The sequence below is a fragment of the Sarcophilus harrisii genome, chromosome 3 (genome assembly GCF_902635505.1).
Source record: "Sarcophilus harrisii chromosome 3, mSarHar1.11, whole genome shotgun sequence".
Taxonomy (NCBI): domain Eukaryota; kingdom Metazoa; phylum Chordata; class Mammalia; order Dasyuromorphia; family Dasyuridae; genus Sarcophilus; species Sarcophilus harrisii.
The window spans coordinates 567,223,221-567,240,747 of NC_045428.1; the positions used below are offsets into that span (position 1 = coordinate 567,223,221).

The 17,527-nt window shown below is 47.1% G+C and overlaps 1 protein-coding gene across 3 annotated transcripts in view; it reads right to left on the minus strand.

Moving 5' to 3' along the window:
• Window positions 1–4,052: 4,052 nt before the first annotated feature.
• NECAP2 (NECAP endocytosis associated 2) overlaps window positions 4,053–17,527 on the minus strand; it is a 96,273-nt gene continuing 82,798 nt past the window's right edge. For 2 of the 3 annotated variants that reach the window (XM_031962772.1, XM_031962769.1), the window contains exons 3-8: window positions 12,091–12,195; window positions 11,938–12,019; window positions 10,627–10,735; window positions 7,634–7,811; window positions 6,153–6,234; window positions 4,053–5,458 (exon numbers count right to left, since the gene is read on the minus strand). In XM_031962772.1, coding sequence (XP_031818632.1) covers window positions 5,410–5,458; window positions 6,153–6,234; window positions 7,634–7,811; window positions 10,627–10,735; window positions 11,938–12,019; window positions 12,091–12,195 — 605 coding nt within the window. In that variant the 3' untranslated portion in view covers window positions 4,053–5,409. The remainder of the gene's footprint in view (window positions 5,459–6,152; window positions 6,235–7,633; window positions 7,812–10,626; window positions 10,736–11,937; window positions 12,020–12,090; window positions 12,196–17,527) is intronic. The other variant, XM_031962771.1, reaches the window with a different exon arrangement.

Below are 17,527 nucleotides of genomic sequence, written 5' to 3' on the forward strand. Positions count from 1 at the left end.
CACATCCATCTTGGTATGTAAATTTGCTTTCATCTTTAATGTTAAAATGATATGTATACCAAAGAATTGTTTTAAAACAAACAAATTTCTTTTTGATTAGCAGAAAATTTTGATCTGTTTACCTATTTTATATACTAGATAAAATATATAAAAGGGTCACATAAAAATTTCTTGGGTGAAAAGAGGTCATGAGTGAAAAAAATTTAAGAAGCCCTGATCTGTACAACCTTGTCTGCCAGCCACAGGTTTTTCATCCTGGCCTTCACCAGAGGCATGGAGCATGATGGAAAGAACAGCTGATTTGGAAAGAGCAGAGTCTGATTTCTAGCTTTACCATTTGCAATAGTTAGTGCAAGCGCTGATGTAATGAGGAAGACCTGGCTTTTAAATCCCACTTCTGACCGCTGCTAGGTAGATGTCCCCAGGCAGCTCTCTAAGGCTGGGAACAGGAGCCCAACTGTACTGGTTAAAAAAGGGAGCAGAGGTTGTCTCTCATTTGGAGTTCCTTATCCTGATTAGAAACACCAGTCAGGTCCCCTACACTCTAGGATCAACAAAACAGAACAAAAGACTATGGGTCTTGCCTTTTGGCTGCTGAAAAGCTCAAATATCTGGGTAGGATTGCTTTGAAAGCTTTAAAACTTTACACAAAAATAGTGTGACCTTGGACAAGCATGTCCTTTCTCTGCACAACGAGGACTTTGGACCAGAAGACTGGACCTTGGGTTTGGGTCCTGGCTTTCTGACTAATTAAGTGAGCATGGGTAACCCAACCTAACTTCACAGAGCCCTAATGAACTCATCTGTATAATGGGCACATGTGAATTTACATTTCCTGCTTCATGGTATTGTGAGCAAGGCTCTCTGTAAGACGAAATCCAGCTCATAAGGGGCAAAGCTATTCTCTGTGGTCCCAAGAGTCTGAAGAGGCTACTACTCATGGCCCTTGTGGAGGATCCTGCTTTATTCTCCCTGCCTTTCTGGGCTTAATCCCCTTAATCTCCTGGGTCTATAACTGTAAAATCACAGATTTTAGGATTAGAAAAGATTTTTATCCTCCAGGAGGAGATCTAACAGTGGGAAAAATCAGAGGATCTGGGTTCAGACTTCACTTTTAATGCTTTTAGTGTGATCCTTATGCAAGTAATTCTCTGCCTGCCTCAGTTCCTCCCCTGTAAAAATGAGAAGGCTGGAAAGGAACACCTTATGATTAAACTTCCAAAGCCTTGGTCTCATTTCATTTCCTAAAACCAAATGGTCAGACAGCTTTCAGTCCTCTTAGGGCTGCTCAGGATGAGGTTCTACCTGCCTAGGTCCCATTACTCTCCAGGTCCCACACCTGCACAGCCCTTCCAGCCCTTGGGGTTCCCTCCCTCTTCTGGAGAGGTTTACACCTGGAGAGCCCCTCAATCCTCCCCTTAAGGACCAACTGCAGGATTTACCATGCTTCTGATGGGCACTTTTCCCTACCCCCTTTTCCATTTCTTTTTAATGGACTAGAATTCTCCCTCCTTGTGAAAAGATTTTTTTTTTTTCTCTTTGCATTCCCCGTGCTTAGCACAATGTCTGGCACATACTAGATGCTTAATGTTTATCATCTATTATCATCTAAGTGGCAGAGAGGATGGAGGAGTGGGTCTGGAGTCAGGAAAGTCTGAGTTCAAATACTATGCCAGACAATAAGCTGTGTGCCCTGGAGAAGGCTGCCTGCCTCAGTTTCCCCAATTGTAAAATAGGGCTAACAAAAGGTCCCACCGCCCAGGGTTTTCAAGAATGAGATAAAATTTTTAAAGCCTGACAAAGCACACACTAAATAAAAGCTTTCTTTGCTTCCTTGGGGCTACCTGCACTTATGCTCAGGAGATGGTCAGTGCCGGCCATTACTTCCCAAGAGCCATTCAGGAAATCCCACCATCCCGCTGTTCTGGGGACGCCCTCCCACACTCACAATGGGTCCCCCAGTCAGGGACATCCCAGCTGTCTGTTCAGGGGGCTCTGCTCAAACTTTGGAGCACAGAGATTCCCGGGACTGGTCAGGGCTGTTGGTCGTCAGCCCCAGGCCACTGGCATCCCGAGGCCTCCAAAAAGGAACTTTGTGAAGTTAATGACCTGACCAGACTTCTGCTGGGACAGCCCCGGCTCAGGTGCCAGGTAAACAAAGTTGGAGGGTAAAGCGAATCCGCTGGTCGCTGAAAGCACGTGCTGGCCAACTGTGGGCATAGGGCAAGTGAAAACACGCAAAGGATCTACTGGCTGTAGAGTACTGGGGATAGTTCACAAGCCATATTCCCATCCTACTTCTTCATCTTGGGGTCAGCTTAAGAGTTACCATTTATAATGCCTTCTACATATCTCATTTGATCCTCATAACCTCCCTGGGAAGGACTATTGTTATCCGCATTTTACAGTGGGGGAAACTGAGGCAGAGGTCTTGTCCAGGATCACCCAGCTAGTATCTGAGACTACATCTGAATTCAGATCAGGAGCCCTGAGTCATCTGGGTCCACCCTCATCCCTAATATCTCTTCTGGGATTTAGATTCAGAGCTAGAAGAATCACTAGATGTTATCTTTTCTCAATCCTTCATTTGTGAATGGGAAAATAACAGTGCTCCTAAGGGGCAGAATGGGAGAATTCTAACTCAGTCCCCTGTACTCCAAACCTCTGTGTACTTTGCACACACTTGCAGACCTACCGTAGCAGCCCAGTGACTTCCTTACAGCAGACAATTCTGATCTCTGGCCTCCGAGTCAACCTTGGTCCCCAGATGAGCATAAGCTTAACTTGCCCTCTGTAATCAATAACCAATCCCCAGTTACAGCCTCTGGAACAAGTGGGTAAGCACAATCACCACAGGATAACGAGCAGGAACCTGGGCCTGGGAGTCAGAGCCACCTTGGACACTCCCTCGCTGGTTGGAAGCACTTCCCTCCCAGGCTGCTTTCCTCATCTGAAAAATGAAGCATCGTGAGGTCCAAATGATGGAGACTCAGGTGTAAGTCAAGTCTCTCTCGGACCTGAAGGTGCCCAATAATGACCATCGTTACGGCTATGAGGGCACGCAAGGAGAGCTGCAGGGGAAGTGGGAGGAGAACATGGCAAACTCAGACAGCCCGTTTGATTCCCGGCTCTGTTCCTTGTAACAAGTTCGCCTCCCCCTTACCTGAGCTGGACTCTCTTGATCCCAGCACATAGAAGGTGCTTCATAAATGCTGGTCGGCTAGCTGAGAGCAGGGCAGTCAGGACTGGTGAGAGGTCTGACTCCCACCTTGGACTGTAGCTGTTGGCTGAATGGGGGTGAGTTCCAACTGTTCAGGGCCAAAATGGAGCTAAAAAGGGGTGCCCTGCCTCTCTTCCAGGTCGTCACAGAGGAGGAAGGCGCTCTGCCAGTCTCGGTGGAGTGCGCAGACATGAAATGTTAGCTCAGAACCCGTTCCAGCTCTCAGTTTTTTGTCAGAAACATCTGGCTAGGCAGGATCACAGCATGAACATCTGGCTGGCTGCGATCCCATCAGGGGAAGCACACACCAGCAACAGTCTGGCCGATACCTGAGCCATGGACGTTTAAAAGAGTAGCCGCTTGAAGCATGGCTTTCCAACAATGAGAGGATGCAAACCAGTTCCAATTGTTCAGTAATGAAGAGAGCCAGCTATACCCAGCGAAAGAACTCTGGGAAATAAGTGTGAACCACAACATAGCATTTCCACTCCTGTTATTGTCCGCTTGCCTTGTTGTTTTCCTTCTCAGGTTATTTTTTCTTTCTAAATCCGATTTTTCTTGTGCAACAAAATAACTGTATAAATATGTATACATATATTGTATTTAATATATACTTTAACATATTTAACATGTATTGGTCTACCTGCCATCTAGGGGAGGGGCTGGGGGGAAGGAGGGGAAAAATTGGAACAGAAGGTTTTGCAAGGGTCAGTGCTGGAAAATTACCTATGCATATAACTTGTATATAAAAAGCCATAATAATAATAATTACACATACACACACACACACACACACACACAGTAGCTGCTTAATGAACACGCCCTAGTCAAGTATATGTCCAAATATGATTTATTCTCATCCAGCTTGTTCCATCAGGGATTTAATTCAAGGCACTTAAAAATGCTGGTTTCAAATGAACACACATTCCCACATTTTGCTTCAGAAATCCCCAAACTTCTACTGAACACGAATAGAGAGTAAGGCAAAAGTACTCAGCAGCCACACAGGAAGGGTATACATGGTCAAAAACATCCTCGTCCTTGACATAAACTAGGAAAGACTGTTAACACTTTTCTTATTTAGAAAAATCTCCACTCTAATCTCATAGAAAAGCATTTTTCTTGGTCTGAGCCCTTCCAAACAAAAATCCAATCTGAAAAAAGAACGAAACCTTTCCAACAAAAGCCAAGGTACAAGGCATACAAGACATGAAAAGGAATTTCAGAGGCTTGCAGAGATAAGGCTACTTAAAATACAGTAGTGCAGGTAAGCCCTGCCTCAGTTCCCTCGGTGGCTCCTAGCTTTCATTCACAGTGCACGTAGAAAAGAAAAGGAAAAGGAAGTGGTTGTCCTTAGACAACAAGGCACTCGAAAACCCCCGGGGTGGGCGCAGCCCCAGGAGCCTCTTCTGGCAGGGCCTGGAGTACAGGGCCTCCTGGAGTGGGCACATGCTGGACTTGACTCTCCAGCATCCTGGTAGACCCACCCAAGCCTCCCGTTTCTGCCCTCAGTGCAACATGAGGGGGAGGTGACAACTGGCCCCAGAACTACTGAGAACAGGGAGGAGAACAGTGGGCACTGTGGCTGCCAGGGAGGGATCCTTCCTGAAGTCCTGGAAGGGCAGCTGCCCATGGGGAGTGTGAAGTAGGCAGATCAGCAAAGCAAATATTACAAAGGAAAGCCTTAATATACATGGGTGTTCCTGGGTCTCCTCCCACGGGGTTCTCTCAGTCCTTAGGCTCCTGGAAAACCTGTTTGGGTATCTTTATCCCCTTGGAGCAAACTGAAACCTGACTTTAGTAGCTAGGGTGGATGGAGGAACATGGAGGAAACACCCTAACACCAAATGAGCTCTTGCTTTCAACATGTAAACACTGTGGTTAGGAGGCATCGGCCAGGGAAGCAAACCGACCCAGGCCTCTCAGCTCTCTCTCAGGAGTGGGCAGGCTCTCCGTCCCTGGGTCTCTGTTTTCAGTGTTGAATCCTGAAGTCTTCTACAATGCCCAATCAGACAAGAGATGCCACGGAGACAGAGGAGCAGGACCTGGGGGAGGCAGAGGAGGAAGACAGAAAAGAGGCACATTCCAAATGGAGAGGTTGAGGAAATCTGGATCCTCCACCCTTTGGTCCACAGTAAAGATGCTTCTTCCCCAGGAATTACATTGGGAAAGCAAAAAGTGCATCCAGGTTAGAACTGGACCCAGTTTGAGTTCTGCTGAGCCTGGCCTGAAGTTGACCTGTAAAGGGGAAATGGTTTTTATCACTTTTAAAACAAAGAGATAAAGCACAAGAAGAATCAACAAACTCATTCACACCCTAGAAAGAGCAACATCCAAAATGCAACAACAGTAAACTGGCACCTTTCCACGAGGAAAGCACAGAAAGAATTCTATGGGCTCCAGAGCAGGCAAAAGAGAAGCAAAAATTCACAGTAAGGGCCCTCCCAGCTCTGACCTCCTGGGTTCTAAGGGCCTTCCCCACTCTGACCTCCCAAGTTCTAAGGGCCCTCCCAGCTCTGACCTCCTGGGTTCTAAGGGCCCTCCCAGCTCTGACCTCCTGGGTTCTAAGGGCCCTCCCAGCTCTGACATCCCAGGTTCTAAGGCCCTCCCGGCTCTGACATCCCAGGTTCTAAGGCCCTCCTGGCTCTGATATTGACTTTACAATGCTTAACTCTCCACTCTAAAACCTTTCTGAAATATCTAATGTTAAGAGTCTTTACAAACACTGGTACAGGAATTAGCTCTCTACAATATGCCTTTTCCTACCTAAAAAGGGGTCTCAAAGAGAGAAACAAGGAGCCGCCCATGTCCCTGCTGCCTCTCTCTGTCTTCTGAGCCCTGGCAGAAGGGAAGTGTTTGACCGCCTCCAGGCTCACTGAGAGGATGCCCACCCCAAGGTCATTTGGACAGTGGGAGTCAAGGTAGCTCTTACCCTGCAGCTTTGGCAAAGTCCCCCCAGACATCCGCTGTGGCAGCAGTGGTTGGGTTGAGCTGTGGCCAGGGTAAACCGGCATCTGTTAATTCCAGAGTTCAGGGAAAGGAGAAGAGAGAAACATGTGAGAAGCTGACTCTCGCTCAGGTCGCCAACTAGAAGAGGGCCTGATAAAGCCTATGCTAATGCTCGCTGAACTGAATGAGCTCCTTGGGGCCCACCGCAGTCTCTCTCCTTACTGACTTTCTGCTTCGGGGGTTCGGCTCCCTTGTCTTCTCGCCAACACACAATCACTGGGCATCTATCTGTGTGCCCCAAGCCCTCTGAGAGCCACCAGAAACACTAAGATGACATTACAAAGAAGCAGCGGAGAGAGGAGAGAGGAGGAGCAGGAGCAGGAGCACCTCAGAGGAGATTAAAGACTGACCTGGGCCGTGGAGCGCAGCCCGCATCGCTGCAAGAGCTCAGAAGTGAGGAGGTGGCCCTTGGGGCCCTGAAGGGACTGCCCAGGGTAGGGAAGGGACACCGCAAGCAGCACCCCAGACTGCAGGAGAACTTCCATCAGAGGCGAGGGATCAGCAGCTGGGGGGCCCACCATGTGCCAAGGACACAGCCCGGGTACACAGAGAAGGGCCAGAGAAGGGCCAGAGCCCGTCCATGGCCCGCAAGCAGCGCCATTAAATGGGACAAGATGTGTCGACAGCTACACAGAAACAGTGCAGGTGGCTGAAGGGGCTGACTGTGGGGGCAGAGGAGATGAGAGGCCCATGGAGCTGTCCCTGAGGGCCGACAGGAGCCCCTGGAGCACCCCAAGCAGGGGTAACCTGGCCAGCTGTGTGCAGGAGAGTGGGAAGCAGACCACCTTCTAGAAAGACCCAGAGACCCACAATAGAGGCAAGAGCTGGATGGGCATGTTGGGGGAAGGATATGCACAGGAGAGATGGTCAGAGGCAGAAAGCACAAGACCTGGCACCGAGGGAGGAGTGGGCAAGGCAGAAAGACCACACCCACCCTGACCTGGGGGACCAGGAGACACCCACAAGTGGGGGCAGGGGCTGGGGGGAAAGAGTTCTATTTGGGTCTGCTGAACAACGCGTACTCTGGGATGCCCAGGAGGCAGATGGCCACGTGCGACTCTAGCACCGGAGAGGGATTAGGCCCGGGATCTGCAGATCTGCCCAGATATGGTCATTAAACTCAGGGGGCATAAGAATAACAGAGGGATGCCGAGAAGCAGCAGAGCCTTGGACGGGCACAGTCTGGGCAAGGATGACAGACCAGCTGCACGGGGCAAGCCTCTTGGGACCTAGCGCCGCCTGCTGATACCAGCTCACTGGAACTGTCCCTGGCCCGGGGACTCAGCAGGTCTGGCTCTTGGTTTGCAGCACCCAGGCCCAAGGATCTCCATGAAATCTTCTTCTCCAGGAGACAAAGGAGCCAGGCTGCCCAGCAGAGGCAGAGCCAGCTCCCCGGGCACTAACCTGTACTGGGAACAAGTCCGGGCTGGGCCTGGGCCACTCCCACAGGCAAGTGCTCCTCGGTGGGGGGCAGCTGGGCAGAAGCTCTGCCCCCTGGAGGAGGAGGAAGGAGGGTCATTCCCATACTGCCCGACATCCGGGATTTGGCGTTTCCAGCCACTCCTTCCTTCTTCTTCATGTTCTAAAGGTGAGAACAGAAGCCAATTAATTTAGCGAGTTAGAATCCTGCAGCCAGGAGAGAAATGAGAATGCCACCTGCTGATATCATGGACAACTAGACCCGGCCCGGTCTGCTCTGCAAGCTCCCTTTCTGCTCAAACAGCGGAGATCTTAAGGGGATCTGGGGCCTCCAGTTTGCATCGGAATGGGCACTGACCTCGGGCTCAGGACCCTTTCCATCAGGCCCCTGTGAGAGGGTGACAGGGCCTGCTGACCGGCACCTCAGAGCTGGAAGAGTCCAGAGCAGGAGGCCGTCCTGTCCAACAAGGTTCTTCTCTAGTCTGCTCTGACGTAGCCTGGCTGGGAGCCCTCTGTGACCTGATATAATTAATATGGGCCACGACGAGGTCTGTTAGACCAGAACCACCTTGAGGACATGATCACCCAACTGAAACTAGAAGGGATTTCTGGGGCCATGGAGTCCAGCCCCATCATTTTACAGCTAAGGGGCCCAAGCATCTGGAGTGATGTGCCCCAAAGCTGCCCTAGGAGTCCTCAAGACCAGCTCCTACCACTCCCGGCCCATGTTCCTTCTCTTGTGCCCCACGGAGGGGGCAGAGAGAGAGGGGACTCTCTCCGTTGTAACAAATGAAAGTAAGGTTCCACATGACAACACGTGTATCTCAAGTCATCATCAATGCAACGTAATCCTAGTACAGCCAACTAACTTTGCTGTGACTGTTTTGTTATGACAAAGACAGTGGCCAAAGCCCTGTGATGCTGGCTAGAAGGGTCATCTCCAGCATCACCAGAAAAAAAAGGGAGAGCATGTAAGAGGGAAGAGAAGGTTCTGAGGCCATGGGAGAGGCAAGGTTACCAGCAGGCCCCCCCAGCAAGAGCCATTCACTTATCCAAGGTTTTCCTTGTCCTGTCTCCCTACCCATTTACTTCTAACAACATTCACTGCCAGATAGTATGTGTGAAAGGACAGGTGGCTTAGGGTGTCCATTCACTGAGTGTGACAATCAAGAAAGGAACTACATCCTGGGGGGCATTCAGAGGATTGAGGACCACCACAATGCAGCTGTGGGATGATCTGGACAGAGAATGTAGGGCAGAATTATGCAGGACCTTCAGTTCATATCCTGGGAGGAATAACTGAAGGAAAAGCTAAAGGAGATGCTTAGACTGCACAGAGCTGCCTTCAAATACTAGAAGGCTGGTGTGTGGAAATAGGATTAGCCTTGTTCTTCTGGGCCCCAAAAAGTGGAACAAGGAGACACTGCTGAGGAAAATTTAGGTTTCACATAAGGAAAACAGAACAATCCAAAAGTGCAAAGAACTGCCTGAGTAACTAGTGAGTTCCCTGACGTTGTGGGGTATTTAAAAAGAGACTACATGATCATTTGGATTGTAGACAAGACGCCTCATTCAGGCATGGGTTGGATACGATATCCTCAAGCCTCTTCTAGCTCTAAGACACTGGTTAGCAATACTCTGCCTCCCTGCCTCCTTTCCTTTCTCCACCCTTTCTTTTCTCCTTCCTTCCTTCTTTCTTTTCTCCTTCCTTCCTTCTTTCTTTTCTCCTTCCTTCCTTCTTTCTTTTCTGAGGCTAGGTCTATCATTTCAAGGCTCATAGTACAGTGAGAATACTCAGACATGATCCTAAGATGAATTATCACAACAGTTATGACTAGTTCTGGTACCAGCCGGGGGGGCTTAAGCCCACTCCTGGGGCTCCCCCAGGGGTGCCAGACTCACTGCTGACACCCAATCGGCTTTCACCCGCCTGCAGCTCAGAGTTCTAGTACTGGCCTCAGTCTCCCCAGAAGCAGGAACCAGCGGGCACCCCACCACGCCCGGCCCCACCCCAATTTTCAAAGGATCATGTCCAATTCAATGTATAAGAAAGCAAGCCTCCTGCAAAGAATCCGTTGGATTCCCTAAGATCCCATCTGCTGAAAGAGCATTCTGTGACTAACATGGCAATGCCTGACATGAGCGTACATGGACAACTATCCCACTGTTTGTTGCCTAGGGAGGAGGAAGAGAGGGGTTTGGAATTCAAAACTCACCTCCTCCCCTCAAACACCAACGAATGTTAAAAACTGTTTTTATGTATCATTGGGGGGAAATATGGTATTATTTTAAAACTATAAATAAACGAATAAATGTAAGTTTAAAAAGAGAAAGAGTGTTATGTGCTACTGGACTCTTTGTGAGCTTTGGCATCTTCCTTGGAAAAACCAGCAGCAGGCAATCTCCCAGGCTCATTGAGCTCTTGGATTCAATGTCCTAAAGTCACTGCTGCCCCTGACACTCCAGATCCAAGGCCCTGTCTAGCTCTGACTTTTCAGGGGCAAGCTGGCTCTGAGTGAAATGGAAAAAGGAGCAGCCATGGAGGAATATTTTCAACATGGAGGCTATTCTGGACCATGGGTCATGTGCTGGTCTGTTGCCCACAGCAATGTGATCAAAGGGCACAATCTCATGCCCTGCTGGCTTTTCCTTCTGGATCACATATTCCTTCCCCAGTCCCTCACAAAAAACCAAAGGGGGGGGAGCCGATCTCTCTCCACCAGAGCCTCACTGGCTAGCCCCCAGGGAGGAGAGGCTCTGGCTCTGGCCAAACACGCCTATTCCCTTGGATTCTCTCATTTCATATGCCTGAATTTCACTCAAAGAAGCCCAGTCAGTGGGCCACACTAAACCAGCTCAAATCTGGCGTTCCAAGACTTTGACCAAGCCTGAGCTTCCAGGCGAGCCACGTCAGCTTCCCAGGTGGCACAAGCTCCGTTCAAGCTGTTTGTGATACGAGGGAAAAGCGGAAGCCTCACCGCAATGTTGAGCTTGATGGTCTGGCCCTCCTTGAAGCTCAGGTCTAGCTGGGGGCCAGGAGTCGGGTTCTGGGCTTGTTTGGCAAACTCACATTGCTGCTTCACCCACCTAGGGAGAGGAAGGAGACAAGGTGAGGGAAAGGGAGGGGGGGAGGGAGGCTGAGGCCACAGCTGGACACAGGCAGCCCAAGTCCCTGACCCAGGAGCTGCGCACCTGTACCCCTGGGGGCAGGTGACGCAGAGAATGCAGCGCCCGTCTCTGTGGAGCTTCTAACACGATAGACGAGACCCGAGGCCAAAGAGCACGCCTTCATCTCACAGTTATCTTCAAGAGGCACACGGGCAGTGCCAGCGCCCCAAAGCAGAGTCCAATCCAGTCTGGAGCTTCCAAGGCTGGCGACAAAGAGAAGGGTCCCCCTTCTAGCTCATCCATTCATTCACTCATTCATCAAATATGTCCCAAGCAGCCATTCCCTACGCACTGGGCTGGATGGAGGAGGGCCTGGACCTCAAGGCCACATTAGTGTTTCGCTGAGGTGGTGGTAGGTTGACTGGACAAGGTGGGGCTTGAAGATGAGAAGGGTCTGGATAAATGGAGAGAGGGGAAGGGCAACCTGGCTGCCAGCCTCCATCAGTAACACTTGTTGATAGAAAACTACACTCCAAGCTCCAAAAGACCAATTTACAATCACACTTTGGAAAAGAACCTGTTCACAAGCGGAAGACTAAATGCTAAATGATCTCAGGACCCTGGAATCAAAGATCAAGGGCAGGAAGGATGCTCAGCGGCCATAGTGCCCAAAGCCCTCAGCCAAAAGATGAAGAAACTAAGACTTGCCTAAGATAACAAAAAGGGCACAGAAGCAGAATTTGAACCCACGTCCTTGGAAGGTAAATCTAGAGTCTCTCCTTACTCTCCATGTACAATAAACAATCAGAAAAAGGAAGTGGTCAGAGAAAGTGGGTCCTGAGGAGGAGAAGGAGCGGACTAAGTGGAGGAAGGAGAAGTGAAAGAGAGGCCTGGTTGCTACAGAAGGCACAGCCAAGGACAAAGACAAAAGCAGCCTTTGGACAAGAACTTATGGCAGGCTTTCCCTAGCAATTAAATGGCAGGCCTCAGGAGGAGGCAAGAAGGCGCAGCCAGCTTTCAGGAAAGGGCTGCCCCAGGCCTGGGGTTTGCGTCAGGTCCAACTGACCTGCTGGTTGGTCTCTGCCATGTCGGCCACAAAGTGTGGGCTTCTATTTCCTTATCGGCAATGGGAAACCTTCCCATCCGAGTAGGAAACTCTCCAGGGGGCGTCGCCTACTCACTTGAAATGGTCCTGCAGCGCTACATTGAAATCAAAGGCATCCCCTCGGTCAGCAAAGCCAATGCCAATAAATGCTCGCCGCCCTGTGGGGAACACAGCATTCAGTCCCACGGTCATGGGGCAAAAGGTTTTCCCCAGCAGAGGGCGCACTTACCACTTCCATCCTCAATCCGGATGACAAAGTATCTGCTGGAGTCTGTCACGCTCTCCACGGCGATGCTGGGAAACTGCTCCACAGACGCCTGGGCGAAGAGCTCTCCTGAAAACGGGAGTCAGCATGAGGCCCCTCTCCAAGGCTGTCAGTCAGGGGCTCCGAGAGTACCGGGAACTGGACCCCTCCCTCGGTCGGCCAGACCCACCTTCAGGCCTTTCTCCAAAGGCAGAGCCCTAGCTAGGGCGGACATGATTCATTAAATTCAAACCAATAAATGTCTGGTGTGGGGAGAACACAGAGCATCCCAATTAGTAGGAAGTTCACCTATTGACAGGCAAACAAAGACACAGAATGTATAGAAAGAAGAATGAACTATGTATCAAGAGTCCCAGGTCCAAAACTGTGCTGTGTGAGCCTAGATAAGTCAATTCCCTTCTCTGATTTTCAGTGTGTTCATTTGTAAAATGGGAATAGGGTGACTTCTGGAGCTGCTTAAAAGACAGCATTATATAAAACAGGAAGCATCCTAGCATAAATTTCCCCACGTATGTGTCTGAAAAGCTCTTTTGTAGTTTACTAAGCACTCTATAGGCACTCCCTCACTGGAGTTTCCTCTAAGGTATTACTGGTCCTATTTTACACAGGAAACATGGAAAGGAAGTGACTAGCTGGTAGGTACAAGGGAAGGGATTTGAATTTAGGTCTTCCTGACTCCACACCACACCACACCACATTGCCTTTCACTTTACTTAGGGCTCCAAGTTTTTTTGTTTGTTTGTTTTTGTTTTATAGCTTTTTATTGACAGAACATATGCATGGGTAATTTTTACAACATTGTCTCTTGCACTCCCTTCTGTTCCAACTTTTCCCTTCCCTCCCTCTACTCCCTCCTCTAGATGGCAGGTAGTCTCATATTAAACATGTTAAAGTATATCTTAGATATAATATATGTGGGCAAATCTGTACAGTTCTCTTGTTGCACATGAAAAATTGGGAAGAAAAACAAAAATGCAAGTAATCCACATTCATTTCCCAGTTTTCCTTCTCTGGGTGTAGCTGCTTCTGTCCATCATTGATCAATTGGAATTGAATTGGATCTTCTCTTTGTCAAAGGTATCCACGTCCATCAGACTACATCCTCATAGAGTATTGTTGTTGCTGTGTACAATGATCTCCTGGTTCTGTTCATTTCACTCAGCATCAGTTCATGTAAGTCTCTCCAGGTCTTTCTGAAATCATCCTGCTGGTCATTTCTTACAGAACAATAATATTCCATAACATATATATACCACAATTTATTCAGCTATTCTCTAGTTGATGAGCATCCATTCAATTTCTAGTTTCTAGCCACTACAAAAAGGGCTGCCACAAACATTTTGGCACATACAGGTCCCTTTCCCTCCTTTAAAATCTCTTTGGAATATAAGTCCAGTAGAAACAGTGCTGGATCAAAGGGTATGCACAGTTTGATGACTTTTTGAGCATAATTCCAAATTGCTCTCCAGAATGGCTGGACCAATTCACAACTCCATTAACAACGTATTAGTATCCCAGTTTTCCCGCATCTCCTCCAACATTTGTCACTATCTTTTCCTGTCATCTTAGCCAATCTGACAGGTGTGTAGTGATATCTCAGAGTTGTCTTAATTTGCATTTCTCTGATCAATAGTGATATGGAACACCCTTTCATATGAGTAGAAATAGTTTCAATTTCATCATCTGAAAATTGTCTTTGACCATTTATTAATTGGAGAATGGCTTGATTTCTTATAAATTAGAGTCAATTGTCTATATATTTTGGAAATAAGGCCTTTATCAGAACCTTTAACAGTGAAGATGTTTTCCCAGTTTTTTGTTTTAGGGTTCCAAGTTTTATGAGAATCCTATGACATGGGGACTACCAGTGCTAATATGCCCACTTCACAGATGAAGAGACTGGATCTGACTTGCCCCTGGTCACATAACTGGGAAAAGGAGCTCAGACTGGAGGGACATTAGAATGAACAGAATACACTAATACTAAGAACCACTGATGGTAGAAGGAATCAGGAACTAAGACCAATTCTGATAAGAGAAGGAATGGCAGTAAATTTGGAGGAAGGTGACAGATTTCATTCAGTCTTATGAACAGGCAAAAAGGCCAGAGGCCGTATCACAAGGATGCCAGCCTTTGGGGCACAACAGAATTCTTTGCTGCACCCCAACCACCATCATCCTTACACAGCGGGAGGTCTATTTTTCCATAAGGGCAGCAGACTGTATAGAGACTTCCCAGTTGAAGGATTTTCAGAAAAGATCTTATGTGGGCCTTGCCTTCCTGAGCGCCCTTCCCCCCTTTCTTGGCCCCACTGTGAGGGTCTCTGCAACTTCCTCCCAGATCTTGAAGAGTGGTATGGTTTCCTGTCTTTGTAATATTCTCATCACCAGAGTCCTGATGGGGGTGGCTGTGTAGGGAGCCTTTGCCTCTAAAGCACGATGTAACAGCCCTGCTATAACCCTTGCTGAAGTGCTGTCGGGGTCCACTGGAGGAGCCCATGCCCAGTCCTCTTCCAAGGCTACTGTCAGCCAGCACTGACTTTCAAAATGACAAGAAAGCCTATGCTCTCCGCCCTGGGGCAGGCCCCTGACCAAACCCTTGCTCCCTACCCTCTCTGCACACCTGTGGCGCTCTAAGATATTACAAAGTACTTTCCTCAAGGCACCAACCCAGGAAGCAAGCAGCTGGGCCTGGAGGCAGGAAGACCCAAGTTCTCCTAAGCTATGCGAACCCAGGCAAGTCACCTCACCTGTCTGACTCGGTTCCTCATCTATAAAATGGGGAGAATACTCAACTCACATGGCTATTGTAAGGATCAAATGAGACAACATGTGAAGTGCTTAGAACAGTACTTGACACATAGTAAGCATTATATAAATACTATTAGTAGTATTATCTTTACCATTATTATTAGTGCTCTTCCCTCCCACTTTTTAGACCTGAAGTTAAATAAAACTCATGAGATTAAGTGACTTGTCCAAGACCAAAAAACTACTAAGTGGAAGAGGCAAAATTTGAACCCCAAGCTCTCCCATTACAGTGACTGACTGTTACAGGACATAAATGTTCATGTTTGGTCTTTCTCCATAGGAAAGAAAATTTGGGATAATGAGGAAAATAGAAGGGCCTAGAACTCTGTGAACTATTTCCCTATGATATTTCTTTATAATTTTTTTCCATTTTATTTTATTCTGAACTTAACAAAACATGAAATAAAAAGAGTATTTCCATATAGGTATACCTCATTTTATTGCACTTTGTTTTATTGCTTTCAGATGTTACTTTTTTTTTTAAGCAAATTGAAGGCTTGCAGCAACCCTGCATAGAGCAAATATATTGGTGCCATCTTTGAACAGCATATGCTCACATTGTAACTGTCAAACTGTAATTCTCCCAATATTTCAAACTTTTTCATTATTAGTGTCTCTGTATTGGTGATCTATGATGCTTTTATTCCAAGGGTTTTGAGGTACCGTAAACTATGCCCATATAAGATGGTAAACTTAATATGTGTGTTCTATTTCTCCACCTACTGGCTCTTCCCCCTTCTCTGTCCTCCCTGTTCCAAGACACAATAGTATTGAAATCAGGTCAATTAAAAACCCTGCAATGGCCTCTAAGTGTTCAAGTGAAAGAAAGAGTCAATCAACATGGCAAACTTCATTGTTGTTTTATTTTAAGAAACTGCTGCAGCCACTTCAACCTTCAGCCACCTCCACCCTGATCAGTCAATAGCCATCAGCATGGGGGCAAGACCCTCCACCAGCAAAAAGATTATCACTTGCTGAAAGCTCAGATGACGGTGAACATTTTTTAGTACTAAACTATTTTTAAATTAAGCTATGTACACTTTTTAAAAAGACATAATCCCATTGTATACAGAATAACTTTTATGGGCACTGGGAAACCAAAAAAAATTTTTTTGTGATTTGGTCTGCTGTGATATACTACTGCAGTGGTCTGGAACTGAATATGCTAAATATCAAGAGGTAGGCCTGTGTATACAGATATGTAAAATGGAGACTCTCCACTACTAGAGCTTACTTTGCTTTTAAGTTTATTCTGCCCACTTCTGATTCTGATCAGCCATTCTCCACAGGCTGACATAGCAGGAAACAACAGGAGACTTAAGGTAAAAAAAAAAAAAAAAATCCAAGTTTTTGTACATACCCTTTCATCCACCAGTGTTACTAGTGTGCTTATATCCCAAAGAGATCTTAAAGAAGGGAAAGGGACCTGTATGTACAAGAATGTCTGTAGCAGCCCTCTTTGTAGTGGCCAGAAACTGGAAACTGAGTGGATACCCATCAACTGGAGAATGGCTGGGTAAATTGTGGCATATGAATGTTATAAAATATTATTGTTCTGTAAGAAATGACCAGCAGGATGATTTCAGAAAGGCCTGGAGAGACTTACATGAACGGATGCTGAGTGAAGTAAGCAGAACCAGGAAATCATTATATACTTCAACAATAATACTATATGATCAATTTTGATGGACATGACTCTCTTCAACAATGAGATGAACCAAATCAGTTCCATTTGTTGAATAATGAAGAGAACCAGCTACACCCAGCGAAAGAACTCTGGGAAATGAGTGTGAATCACAACAGCATTTCCACTCCCTCTGTTTTTGTCCGCCTGCATTTTTGATTTCCTTCTCAGGTTATTTTCACCTTATTCCTAAGTCTGATTTTTCTTGTGCAACAAAATAACTGTATGGATATGTATACATATATTGTATTTAACAAACTTTAACATATTTAACATGTATTGGTCTACCTGCCATCTAGGGGAGGGGGTGGGGGAAAGGAGGGGAAAAGTTGGAAAAGAAGGTTTTGCAAGGGTCAATGCTGAAAAATTAGCCAAGTATATATCTTATAAATAAAAAGATAATAAAAAATAAAAATCCAAGTTTTAATCCTACAAGGAGTTTGTAGGCAATAGAGGGACTAAGTGAGCTCTAGGATCCAGCTCTAGGATCACAAATCAGGGGTTACTCAACACAGCACAGAATAGAGTAAGTGTGGAAACAGCACTAAAGCACTCTGGCCTCAGAGAATTCAAGGGTCAATACAAGCATTGGAATTACTCTATGTGCCTTTGGGCAAAGTCACTTTCCCCCTCAAGGCCCCTGGTTTCCTCATTTGTGAAACAAGAAAAAATGTTTTACCATACAAGGTGAGGGCAGTTCTTAATGGGGTATATTATATGTATGATATATTATATCCGGTTTATTATATATATGAGCGCTTGTCATCATCATTCTGTGAGCTGACCAGGTAGTACACGGAAGGATGTTCATTGTGAGGAATTACTAAGGCATGAAAGTAAACAAGCTACATGCCAGGAGGAAAGAGCAGCAGAGGACTCACATTAAACTGATGTTTTTGCATTGGG